The 14398-nt window shown below is 33.8% G+C and overlaps 1 protein-coding gene across 1 annotated transcript; it reads right to left on the bottom strand.

Moving 5' to 3' along the window:
- Positions 1 to 4543: 4543 nt before the first annotated feature.
- LOC119832909 (inhibin beta chain-like) lies at positions 4544 to 13861 on the bottom strand. The gene is made up of 4 exons (XM_038356731.1): positions 13779 to 13861; positions 5939 to 6548; positions 5356 to 5723; positions 4544 to 5159 (listed from the first exon to the last, which is right to left on the bottom strand). Exons 2-4 carry the CDS (start codon positions 6051 to 6053, stop codon positions 5013 to 5015), a joined length of 630 nt encoding a protein of 209 aa, XP_038212659.1. The 5' UTR covers positions 6054 to 6548; positions 13779 to 13861; the 3' UTR covers positions 4544 to 5012.
- Positions 13862 to 14398: the final 537 nt, after the last annotated feature.

Here is a 14398-nt window from a genome sequence, read left to right as displayed (position 1 = left end):
AATATTATAAATGCGAAAGTTTGTAAGGATGTGTGTGTTTGTTGCTCTTTCACACAAAAACTACTGAACCGATTGCAACAAAATTTGGTACGTAGACAGCTGGACAACTGGAATAAAATATAGGCACATTTTTATCCCGATATTCCTACGGGATACGGACTTACGCGGGTGAAACCGCGGGGCGCAGCTAGTTTTCTATATTTAAATATTACTGGAGCCCGCGAGTTCATTCGCAAAAATCTCAACTCTCTTTGCGTGGTAGATTATCAAATATCCATCTAACAAACTCATTACTTACTAAGACATAAATAGGATATACATAGGATAAATAATAAACGCCTATAATAAAGACAACAACGAGCATAATCAAGCAAATCAAACAAATAATGTGATTGTGCATTATCTCATCTCAATGTTTTGTGTTTACAGCTGATGCAGACCGGACGGCGGGCGCCGGAGACGAGTCTTTGTGGTATGTAGCTGCCATTTGCCGTGACAACTATCTATTTATAATAATTTGTAATGATAATGTTTTATTTCTCAATGAAAAAAACTCATTGGATACAAATATTTGCTCTACAATTAATATTTATGTTTACGAAATAAATAGCTAACGAATGTGAACTAATACAGTCCTGTATTTCGGCTTACATCACCGTCTCCCCTAAGTTACAGTTGTTTGATTACATTTCTTGAGTACTAGCACAATATTTTATAATCATTAAGCCCTAACTCTATGCCTGGATACTTAAGTCTTGAGTCTTGGAGTGGGCTTTGGCTGGTGGACCTTATACCATTAAAAGGAAAAAGGGTCTGTGTATTGGACATGTGTCCCTTTGCCTTCCTTTATGGTCCTCTAGAATTGTATGGACCCGAATAAAACAAAAAAGAAAAAAATATTCATAGTTCACAGTTTAGTTGAAGTTTATTAAAATTAAGATAAATATATAAAAATAAATTCTACCACTCATCCTTCATCATTCATCGTTTAATTCTATCATCATCATCATCATCAGCTCACTGCTGGGACACAGGCCTCCTATCAGTGTGTTTAATTCTATACATCTATTTAAATACCTAGACCGAATAATGCTACATATAACAATGTGTTGAGATTGTGGACAGGACTCGTAGCAGGCGTCGCAGCGTCTACAGGGACATCGATCGCACGCACCCGAATCGCACTGGATTTTGTGACCACACGATACTGAATTTGTAGGATTTTTATAGGCACTGTAAATTAATAGCTTTTGTAACTCCACGCACTATACGCCCGGACAATCTTTTTGTAAACGTTTGGAAGTATTTAGCAGAATTTTTAACATATATAATATCATAGCAAACAATAATAAATCAAATGAAACCAAAATTATTATAATCCGTTCAGCCATTATTTCTACAAAGATTTATAAAAAAAAAGTTTTCTCACATTATGAGAAATTGCTATTATAATCAATTATTACAAGTTCACAAAATTTGTATATTTTAAGCTCAATAATTTAAATATCTACGTATTGATGGAATATCAGATTTGAAATCAATTTGAAGAACATGTATTCAATGACTCGAATTATGATTTCTCTTATTGTCTTTAAAACATTAGCTACTTAAGCAAATCTATTTATGTAAGTCAAGCAATCCACATTAATATGAACTGCCTTATTTATATTACAACTTTATCCCCCATTTATCCCCATAGTCCCGAAGACATATACACCACACTGAAAAAGCGTAGCACGACAAACCGGCGCCAATACTTCTGCAACTCATACAATAGTTGAGAGTTCGAGAAAACATTTCCATTAGGTTCGCACAACTTCCATGGAACATGCTAGAAGGCTTGTTTAAGCTTGCGTTGATAAAATGCAAGTAAAATTGTTGACTAACTATATATAATTATTTATTAAGGTCACCGACGTCCTAGCGGGGAAACCCAAATTCAAAAATGGCCTCAAATGTCAATAATTCCTCCACACATAAATCATATGGAATCGTTGAAAACCCATAGAGTAACCGAGTAATAAAATACTAGTATAGTATTATGTTATCTGTGATGATACTTGAAAAAAAAAAACATTCGAATTTGGAACCTACTTCGTTTTTGGGAACATCGTTTGATGAAGTTAATATTTTACTGATTTAAATGGTATAGTGTGCTAAATTGTTGAAAATCAGAGAACAATACATGTACTTTTATAATTTTTTAGCTAATTTTTCTTATTTTTCTTTAGAGGACGAATTTTATTTAAGAAAATATATTAAAAAAATATATAATAGATTGCAACACTTAAATTTACAAGAAGTGAAGCTTAAGAATAGGAATTGATAGTTATAAGTAGTAAAATATAGGTAATGTTCCTATAATGTAACACTTTTCTAAAAATTTTAAATAGAGAATGACAAGAATCATTTTGTCTTGTACGTCATGGCTTATATCTGCTATGGATCCGTGAAATATACTGGCATGAACTCGCCTAAATCTTACTAATATTATATACGCGAAAGTTTGTAAGTATGGATGTATGTTACTCTTTCACACGAGAACAACTTATGGTAAGTGTATGAAAGTTGGTACAGAGATAGATTATAGTCTGGATTAACATTTATGGTACTTTTTCCCGGGAAACACGCGAGTGACGCCGCGGGTTACAGCTAGTAATTTATATAGTTATTGTTATGTCTAGACTCTGGGAACTAACATAACAAAAATTCATAGAAGCATGTAATGCCAGTATAGCCTATAAAAATAAAATCTATATCGTTTCTGAATAACAATGTTAGGCTTATTGAAATGAGACCTATTTCTAGGCAATACGTATAATTTATCAAAACAGTTACAGCGAGCTTTATCAACATTTCGCCGAAAGTTCGATAATTTCCGCCACTAATATTATAACCTAGATTTAGATATAAAAACTAAGAATTATGAATTTTTAGCTAGAATAATACTTGTATTTCAGCTAAAAATTTTACGCATACAAAAGTTCTTTGCTTGTATTAACAATTTTGAAAGTATAACAGAATTGTGAGAATAGGATTCCCATTTTTTACTCTTTTTAAAACTATATATTTAACATTTAAATTTATTATTTAATAATATGAACAGTAGTGGCTCCGTGGTTGGGAATTTGGACTTCAATGAATAAGACGGGGGTTCGAGAATGGACCTTTATGTTTAATACAAACACGTACATAGATTATACACTTATATAGAACACGTAAGTCTATAGGAAATCATAAGTTAGACAGTTTTTTGAAAGGCATACAATTTTTATTCAAACTCGTTGAAAATATCCAGCCTTAAAACCTACGCACGTTACAGGAATTCAGAATCTTCGCATAGTTTTCTGTTTGTATTTATTCGTGTTGAAAATGTATTTTTAGTACTAAAGAAAGATGAAAGAATAAAGAAAGAAATTGAATAAGATGACCTGTTTTAGTGCGCCCCGCGGTTTCACCCGCGTAAATCCGTATCCCGTAGGAATATAGGATTGAAAAGTTGCCTATATGTTATTCCAGGTGTCCAGCTGTTTACGTGCCAAATTTCATTGCAATCGGTTCAGCAGTTTTTGCATGAAAGAGCAACAATTACATACACATCCTTATAAACTTTCACATTTATTATATTAGTAGGACTAGTAGGACTAGCTTTTGCCCGCGGCTTCGCACGCGTTATTTCGGAGTTGTAACAGATGTTATTAGTTATTATACATATAACGTTATAAGTTTTATAGATTTAAGCATACATAGGCATTTAAGCATATATAACATAAAACGAAGTTGCTTTCTCTGTCCCTATGTCCCTATGTATGCTTCATCATCAGCCCATATATGTTCCCACTGCTGGGACGCAGGCCTCCTGTAAGGGTTCAGGTCATAATCTACCACGGTGGCCAAGTGCGGGTTGGCAGATGTCACATGTCGTTGAACTTTTAATTCTTGGACATTCCGGTTTCCTCACCATGTTTTTCTTCACCGTTTTAAGCAGTGGTGATGTTATCCACACGTGCAGATAAATTGAAAAATCAGTTTGTTTTCTGCACACTCGCCCGGTCTCGAGCCCTGACTTATCGATTTTGCAGTCCGAGATTCTCACCACTGAGCCACCACTGCTTTAAATAGAATAACGTAATTAAAATTTTGCTGTAAGGTACTATAATTATTGTTGTAGTTAAGGATAACTGATATGAAAAGGATGTAGAAACACGACTAGTACCGAGGGCGGCGTCTCTTGTCGAAATAGTAGCCAAATACATACATCCATCCATTTTTATCCCCCATACATCCCCCATACATCCATTTTTAAAGAAAGTTTTAATGTAATACGACTTAGGTAAATGCTGCAATAATTTGTTACCCGAGGACCGGCCTCAGTGGTTTTTTTTTGCCTTGTGGTGTAAAATAACTTTTCTTTATGTGTAATAAGTAATTAAATATCACTTTTAACAAATGCTCGGAAAATTCATCGTCGTAAATGTTATGCGATTTTTCAAGATTACAACTTAAATAAATATTGTAGTAATTTAAAAATGAAACACAAGGATAATTATGAAAAAGTTGATTTATTATTATAATTATAATAATTATTATAATACAGTTTACAATAATTACAAGCGATCACCAAACGTGGTGAAAGAAAACGGCATATTAAATTATTTAGGCTGGTCGCGCACGAGTCGTGTCGGCGCCTCAGGTTGTGCGTCGCAACTGCGTTTCATCGCATGCGCAATCATCAGGCAATTTGGCATGTTGCCTAGAACTTTAGCTCTAACAACGGAGCCTCAAAACTACGCATGCGATGTATCACAGGGCGAATAAAGTCTCTAGCACATCGAGCGCAGACGCGAGTCGTTCGCGACTCACCATTTGATTTAGGATATAGTCTTTGAACGCGAGGAACAAAATGTTACACAATTCGAGAATATTATTTATAATCGATCGGATTAAATCGGATTCGAGCGGCGAAAGCGGCGGGGGAGCGGGGCGGGCGGCGGAGGCTATGTACAGAGCCGCTACGGGCAGTCGCACTCCTCAACCACCATCTCGGGCAGGTCGCGTTTGATGATGTTCGAGTCGGCGCCGAAGTAGATGAGCGAGAGCGCGGAGAAGCGCACGGGGGCGCAGCACGCGGCGCGCTCCAGCCGAGCTGCTTCTACCACCTGATAGCATAAACCACTATGAATATACTGTGTATTAACACATGAAAATTTGAACAATAAATTACGTTCATAGAACACGTCAGGTTCATTGTTTATTTTATAGTCGCTTCATTAGTTTAATTAAATTTAATTAATTATTTTATTTAGAGGTAATGCTTAGGATGCCAAAAAACAGTTAAATCGTATTAACACCCACCTGCGAGTGATAGTTGAGGAAGGGCTCGCACGCGCCGCGGCAATAATTGGCGTAATATCCCTCGGGCGCAACGATCCAGTCGTCCCAACCGAGCGAGCGGAAGCTCACATAGTACGTCTGTCGACAGCACCGGCCGTGGTCTGCGGCGTCGCAGTCGAGCGCGCGGCGGCGGCGCGGGGCGCGGGGCGAGAGCCGCAGCCGCAGCAGCGGGCGCGCCGCCGCCGCGCCGCCCAGCCGCAGCCGCACGCGGCCCGCGCACCCGCTGCAGTCTAGCAGCAGTCGCAGCGGGCTGCGCGCACCGCCCGCCGCCCAGCGCCGCGCTGCTGCTGTCACGTCCAGTCGTTGCCAGCCGCGACCACCGTTGGTGCCTGTTAAACACTGAGTTATAACCTCACGAATATCTTAATAAATTCTCGGTCGGAAACATATATGTCGAAATGTTGTCGCTGCCAGCAAACACAACAATGTCTCAAATAAAAAGAGTAATAAGTTAATATCATATACATATGTGTTTGGCACCTTATGAGAAATATTAATAACTTGTTATATGGTCATCAACCATGCATAGTGGTGAATAACTCACCGCCGACTTCTGTAGCGCCGGCCATTTCACCAACGCTGCTATTCCCGTGTACTGTGAACGCCCATAGCGTATAACGTAGGCGGCGCGTTCGTGGCGCCGTCTCAGCGCGCACCATTAACTCCGCCTCAGCTACGGACAGTCCTTGTTCGGACTCTGCTTCAGAGCCCAGTCTAAATTCTATGAGACGCTGTCCATTTAGCGTTTCACCTATTGACAAAGAAAAAGCATTCAAAATTCCGATAAAAACCGATTTTTCAACACCTACAAATACACTTATTTGCTGCTATACGAGATGACCCATTACTAAAGATGCTGCGATGCAGTTATAAGATAGTTTATGCCGGGTGCACACGTTTGTCGCCCGTGGCTGCAGGCTACGCACACTCTCTCGTCGTGTGTGCTACGCGTAACACACACGCCGACTCAAGCTTGCGTTACCGCGTGAACACCAGCTTAATTTCAATAAATACAGGGAATGCTTAGTATGGATATCCTTTTAAAAATATACGACATCACAACATCCTTTCCTAACCGTTGTATGTTAGTAAATAATAAATAAATGATACAAATAAATCCATCGTTGATGTCCATTGCTGAGCGCCTCCATTACCTGTAACAAGAAAATATAAATGTTGAGAAATTTATAGGCTCATAACCGAAAGAATTAGAATTTCGATTGCTGTGGTGGGATCACGGGTGGCCGAGAGGCTAGGCGTTGCTACGAAATATGTTTTTCCATTCTTTAAATATTTCACTTTAATTGAATTTTAATGCTAGATACCTAAATATTTAATACAATTGTTGTTCAATTGTTTTTAAGAGAAAATAAAGAAGACAAAATTATAGATCTAGTAAAGTTAGACCATACTAGTTGGAACCTATGGCTTCATTCGCGTGGTACACGACTAAAATGTAGCCTATGTGTTCATTCAGACTATAATGTGTCAATGCCAACGTTTTTGCGCGTAAGAATAACAAATATCCATACATTGTTACAAACTTTCGTATTAATAATATTAGTAGTATTACAAATAAAGTAAATAACAAATAAATCAAATAACCGAAAAGACCATAAACTAAAAACCTGCGATCAACTAATTATTGTCTCACTTGCTCTCATACTTGCAGAGTATACGTAAAAAAAATATTTAATCCTGGCGATTCTCATCAGTACTCTGATCTTATTACTATAAGATAAACTGATGTAATTATTGTATTGTCACCGATCCTTGATAAGTGTACAAAGTTTGAATAAATCTTTCCTTAATTGTTCAAAATTGAGTCTAAAAGTGTCAGTTACATACAAACATAGATGATAAAAGCTTGTTAATAAATGAAAACGTTTTAAAAGATACTATGCATTATGAATTAAAATTATATACACAAGTAATTGATGTGTATGTAATATTAATATATATATATATATTAATATATAATAAATAAATGTGTATGTAAACTTCCTGTATTAATTTAATTACACAAGCTCCATAAATGAAAAAGCAGATCCTTATCCCAATTTATCTACATTTGAAAGCTCGCATCGAGGTGATAAAATTTTAGGACAGATAGCAATCATATGAAATATATATATCAAATGAAATGCGATGTAATAAATTATTATTATTTAAAATAAATAAATTAAAACAAACAGCAATATTCTAGTTACATACATGTCTGTCTATTTATTACGCCCTACAGCTCAAACTGCTGGACGGATTTTGGGGCATAAGAGGGCATATGGGGTGTTCTTTTAATCGTCAGAATTACATAGAAGGATAGCCTTTGACAAGCTCACCCACAATTTTGATTATTTACATTAGATAAATTATAAAACTGGTATTTATTTTAATTTTCTAATCCTAGGAATATGGATTTCAAATCCCGAAGTAGGAAGGAAGATCGCAAAAAGATCTTACAATAAAACTAAAAAGTATATAGAGCAAAATGGATCTAAAATGTGTTGTTATTTTTAAGTGATTATAATTTACCCAGGTTATCGCCTAACCTCTACCCTAACTGTTACGCCTTTTGCAATAGTTAACTTTTTGTGTGTATGTGTGTGTAGCGTACAAACGCGTGTGTCTGTGTGTGTGATGTACAAAACACCTCAATATTGTGGTATGGGTACTGATTGATGCAAGGACTCTTTCGTCTTTTAATTCCTTTTACCTTTTAAGCATGTGGTTTATTTCAATGATGACCAAGTTAAATATATTACAGATAACATTATATTAAACTAGTACTTATATTGTCGGATTTCTTATTTGTATTTATGTATCATTTATATTGATATATTGAGCGAAAGCACGTCGATCTACGCGTATTTAATGCACTCATATTATTTCGTTGTATCCTTTAAATAATAAAGAAGAAGGCGAATTTTTGGTCTTTAATATTTCAATCGGAAGAGGAGCATTTACAAGGGATTCTATTATTAAAAAAAAAGTAAATTATCAACTTTACTCACAGCCATAGAATAAGCAACATCCAGAGTTTAACGTGGTTCTAAAATCAATAAAATAAACTGTATTCCTTAACAAGACGTCAAGCCACTGCTACGAGGTGACCAAAAGAAATGTGTTTGAAGGTAGGGTGTTTAAAATTAGCATCGTCAGGGTGAATTATTCACTGCAACGATCGACCGTGGCACATGCAGTGTTATGTAATGAGACGACAATCGATTCCCTACTTGGTGTAAGAAGAGTTATATTGACCTTTGGACCTATGGAAGCGAAACGCAATTATGTTATGGGCAATAGATGTTTCTAGAAGGAAGGGTGGCCATGTGTAGCTGAGTTGCCTACAACTACTCTAGTATTTGAATATTACTGAATGAAGTTGTTTTATGTTTCATACGATTTACAAATGGGAGGCAGATTTGGATATTATTTTATTCTAAGTCTTTATCTTGCAATCATTTTAGTATAACTTAATATTGTGTTCGAAAAAAGACTTAATACAATATTAAAACTTTCGGGCACACCTATAATTATACCGTTTTTTTTTAATTATATCATTTTTTGGTTAGTAAATAATATCAAACGAATTTACGTTTGTTTTGGTATACTTAGAACTAATATTTTATCAATAGAACAACATTTTTCTCTACTTCTGTTAACTATAGGATAAGTTTAACAGGGGGATATGAATATCGGATAAATAAGGAAGTCAAATTAAAGCATCTATGACTTGAAGGGTTAATTTTATTTTAGAAGAAGGAAACACAAGTATTTAGGAGGGATCTTGCAAAATTTCCCAAATATCGCTCAAAATGTTCCCATAGCCATGCCGAATGCAGGCTCGCAGTCCTGCTATCATTCCGGTCAACTCCACTAAATGTGGGTCAGTTATAATATGTGAGACCTGCAAAATTTACCGCATACCCTGATAGTAGTGTTGCCAGAAAGATACGCTTTTTTATATTGCCTACTATTAATACAAAAATTCAAGCTCTCGTGGTACCCTATGACATTCCTTAATCAAATTGATTTATTGCATTTTAATTCCATAATTAAATCTTTCCTATCTGTCTATGGAAAGAAATCTTGAGTTTGTCGTTACGTTAAAGATAGAAAATATTTATGGATACCTGTAAGAAAATTCTCTAACCTTATGACATTTAAAGAGCTGAGAAGTTCAAAAACTTTAAGAATACCAAGCCACATAAAACAAGTTAAATATAATTTAACTTGGGCGGATGTAAGTTTTCCGATCCCATTTAATATTTTGTTAATATTTCCTGTTTGAGGTTATTTTTAGTAATCCTTTTTATGGGATAACTTTTTAGAGGTGCGCAGGTAGGTACTGAATCTTTTTTTGTATATTTTAGCACTGAATTATGAGTGAATATGTATGTGTGTGTGATAATTTCACATTATGATGGAGGGCGGGGGTAAATTTAAAATGATTACCTTGTAATGAACGCAACAGGTATCTAACGATAACAAATCATAATATTCTCATTTAGAAGGAAGATATATTTTATGGCTGTAATTTTTTTCGAAATGGATTTAAACTAATAGTGACATAGGTACTTATATTATGCTGTATTAATTTTGCCTTTTTTCGTATAAATAAAAATATATTTTTTTAAGATGTTATCTCAAATTAACACTCTAAACTGATAACCTAATAGCCACCTAATTGCCTGGAAGAAAGCATCCTTTTATTAGAACTTTGGATGTATTTTACTTTCAATCATTATAATAATTAGTACATACAGTATTTAATAACATTCACGTATTTCTGGAACTCTCAATGTATTTTACGAATAATGAACAGAATTAGCAAGAAGCGCACGCAATACTGATGTAAAATATTCACCAGTGGGTTATTATAAATTACGAAGGAAAGGTAAAAGTAATGAAAGAAATTAAAATCAAAGGCCATAAGAAGTTTTCGGCGATACCGAGTGGCAAGTCCGGTGAATTGAAGTGGATTAGTAAAAACTAAAAATGGTTTATGGTCACGCGATTGCTTTTAAATATTTTTACACTCGCTTCTATTCTTTTTGGCGTATACCTACTGGTATAAAATAAATAAATATCACTGTATTTATAAATATAACTTTATTCATTTGAAGTTGGAAGATAGTAAAAAAACGAAAAGTTTATGAAGTTAGTATTTTCCTGTGTTTGATTTTACGCGAGTATTATACATTTAGAATTAAAGACTTTAACGGATTTTAAACGCGATTTATTCATTATATTATTAACCTGACGTTTTGCATACTTTACAGCGAGCGTGGTCAAGGAGAGACTCTCTCCGTCTAAAGTCTTTAATTTCTTAGTGAAGTTAATGAAAAATAAATAATTTTTAATCGTATGAACTCATTACTTTACTAACATAGATTAATATCATGTTTCTAACATGTGAGCCTCTTTAGCTTATATAAAGAAATGTGTCATTATTATAATATAAAAAGGACATATTCTTTGTTAACAAATTGAAAAAACCTTATGAAAAATTTGGTGATGTAACTATTTTTTTTTTATTTTCATTAGATATGTAAAGAATACACATTTTACGAATCGAGCAGGGTTTATATTACGAACAATACTCAATGAAAAATTAATTTCATGGTCCTAAAGGTTATTGGCCTGTTCTACAACCCCTTCGCCTTAAAACCTAAGGAAGTACGAAAATAATTTATTACGAAACAGCGGGCTTTCATTTAACGTCATGCATGTGTAAACTGTAAATAATTACAATGAATATAGTTAATACAACGGCTTTAAAATTGTGTCGGATCGTATATATTCGTATGCAATATTGTAAACTTATATATTTAATTTATAAGATTTTTGCCCGAAAAGATAGCGGATATCGAAGAATATTGAAATGCAGATTTAGGATTCGTAAATGACCTTAGAAATTTATTTGTGTCCAGAGTACAAAACTAGGTACTGGGCCAACTCGCACTGGGGAAGTACCACACCCCCACAGAAAACCGGCGTGAAATAGCATACTGCTGTGTATCGTTGTAGTTGGGGAGTCAGAGGCCCATGTCCTTTTCCTTACCCTTCCCAGTCCTTTCCTTTATTCCTCTCGTCAATCATTTCTACATCCCTTTCCAATTTGAAGTCGGCAATCCAATTGTAGAGGAGTAAGGTCTGCAATCGACATTACGCAAATGTTCATAGGCGGTGGTAGCGCTCACCATCAGGCGACCCACCATCTCCGTTGCCGACGGTGACATAAAAAAACATTAGGTGGGGCTTAAACACGGATGTCTGTTTGCGGAATAATAATCGCGCGATGAGTATACATGCAATAAGACACAGAAAAAATACTGTTGTTTTTTTCCCAATCGGCAATCCCCAGTGCGAGCTAGACCAATTCGTGCTGAAGCATGCTCAACTCCCACATACAGGATGGGTACTAAATTATAATATAATTGTATACACTAAAATTGTAAACAAGAGTGTAGTCATTAATATATGTTAAATGCTACATTTCTTGGAAAGCACACTGATAAGATTATTAAAAATGTAAAGTGAATGCAAGTGGGTCGGGTCATTTTATAGGTCGAAGAACCTATATCTACTATCATCTTTATAGGGCTTTGTAACAAAAATAATAGTCTCTTAAATACCTACATACCCAAAAAATTATCCGTAGTATGGAATTATATATCGCTTCCATGAAGCTATGGACAAAATTGAGTTTCTTAAATTTTTATATGATTTTTGTTTGTGTTTTATCGTTTTCATAATTTCCAATGGCGTTTAAGAGATCTAGAGAGATCTATTTAAGTGCTAATGTATAGTTACAACTAATATATAAATAATAATTAATCGTCATATGAGCAGCTAAGCGAAAACCTTTAGAAATGCTGGATTAATTCGACTAATTTTTTTATAAAAATTTTTTTTTAGACAAGGAAATTTCTTATGAAGAGACAAAAGGTGCTGCGGGTGAAGCCGGGGAAGAAGTGAAGCTACATATTATTCATGTTATAATAATTGAAAAAAATGATCCAAACTATAATTTGAATAGAATACTATAGAAATAAATTAGCCATAAAATATATGAAATATAAAAGAAATAACATGAAGAATAATTAAAATTATTAATTTTCATTTAAATTTAAAAATTAAAAGAAGAAAAATGAGAATATAATTAATTACATAATGTAATTTTTTATATGCCTATTCCGATGAACCAAATTTCGCAAATTTACGTATGTGGTTGGTAAAATCTTCTATTACGTCTTTTAAAAATGCTTGAGAGTTGAACAGCAGACAATAATCCTACACGATTGAATAATACATAACAATAACATATGACATAAGACACTGTTAAAGTATTAACCAGTGCAGTATAAATAAATAACAATATAAATAAAGTATTATTATATTACATCGGTATTAGTTAGTATTAAAAGCACTCCAACACTGGCCTATTAAGGTAATGATATTAAACAGATTACATATTGTAATTAAATAAAAAAGGTTAGATAGATAAGAAGAATAATCGTGTATTTATAAAATAATGTTTAATTATAGGCTTTTACCAATAATACATTGTTTTTAGGACAATAGACGCTTTATCATGCTTTATCCTATATGATTATAATTAATTAACCATCAGCACGGATAATGTACTTTTGTTTTCTAGGTAATATTATAAATGCGATAGTAACTCTGTCAGTCTCTGCTTCACGCCTAAACCACTAAATCGGTTTAGATAAATTCAAGACGGTGATAGTCAGGACAAAAAAAAATTATATTCGATTTAAATTTTAGTTTTATAGCATTGAATTTATATTCGATTTTTTATGAAGAAAATGAGTGTTTTCCATTTAGGTTCCATTAGGGTTTTCCTGATGGAAACAATTGATGAAAGTGGACGTAATATGTCTGTGTAATACTTTCTTTTCAATTTGATGACCATGAATTAATTCATACCCAATTATTACTTTAATATTTTGGAATATTTAAACTGGTAAGTATATAGTATTATTGCTTTTAAACAATATGGTATAATTAATTTAATCTTAAAAGGAAAAATATGTTTTAATGCAAATTATAACGTGATATAAGTTAATATAATTGTGAATTGTAATGCATAATTATGTTGAAATTCCTTGAAAAAAATAAAATATAAAATTCAACAACATCCCATGAAAAAAAAGGTAGCTAAGCTTTTACACATGAACCAAAAACTCGTCGTATTATACCAACAACAATAATTAATTCTTGACCCCCAAACAATATCAAATAAACAAATTAATTCATTTATCAATGAATAATATCCAATACTTAAAATCATCCAAGTCTCCTATTAGTTCAATGTTTAAATTAATCAAAATAAAAACCATTAAACTCTATGTACTTACGCTCACGTCGGAAAATTATTGTTGCGTAAAAAGTTTTTCATACTGCCGTTAACAACCATCCCCTAAGAATCACAGGGGCCGACTGAATGGAAAATGGGAAAGCTACCGTTTATATAGGGGTGGAAACGATGAATCAGATGTTGGGAAAACATTGCATTCTTTTGGAACGCGTACAGGCTATAAAATATATTGTTTGATATATAGGTATATATGCGTAAGCATTTTATAATTTACAAACGGGAGATAATTTAATATTTTCATAGACGTTCTAATTTTAACCATAAATATATATAATCTGTGTCTTTTCATTGAAAGGGTCTATCTAATGTTGAATGTGTACTGTATGTAATGTTTGACATGCGAATAGTGGTCAAATAAGACAGACAGAGTCAAATTTTTGATTAAAAACTCGCTTCGACTGTGCTTCGACACTTATTTGGGATCAAAGGTCAAATTTTTTTGGCTTTTTTGGATTTTTCTCAAAAACGGTGAAATTTATCGAAGAAGTACCTCAGACCAAAGCTGTGTAATCTTAAATTTCATTATAATAAATATAGTTTAAAAAAACTAAAAAACACGCTTTTCAAGCACATCAAACTAAAAACTATAAAATAATTTTT

Source organism: Zerene cesonia, chromosome 16 (assembly GCF_012273895.1).
Source record: "Zerene cesonia ecotype Mississippi chromosome 16, Zerene_cesonia_1.1, whole genome shotgun sequence".
In the NCBI taxonomy this organism is placed as follows: domain Eukaryota; kingdom Metazoa; phylum Arthropoda; class Insecta; order Lepidoptera; family Pieridae; genus Zerene; species Zerene cesonia.
Note: the sequence above shows the minus strand (reverse complement) of the source record. Positions and strands in the feature narration are given on the sequence as shown.

Coding starts and splice junctions, on each gene's coding strand:
- LOC119832909 (XM_038356731.1), bottom strand. CDS start 6,053: ATGGTGCGCGCTGAGACGGCGCCACGAACGCGCCGCCTACGTTATACG. Junction 5,724..5,938: donor CGGCGCTACAGAAGTCGGCG/GTGAGTTATTCA, acceptor AGTGTTTAACAG/GCACCAACGGTGGTCGCGGC. Junction 5,160..5,355: donor TCCTCAACTATCACTCGCAG/GTGGGTGTTAAT, acceptor TTATGCTATCAG/GTGGTAGAAGCAGCTCGGCT.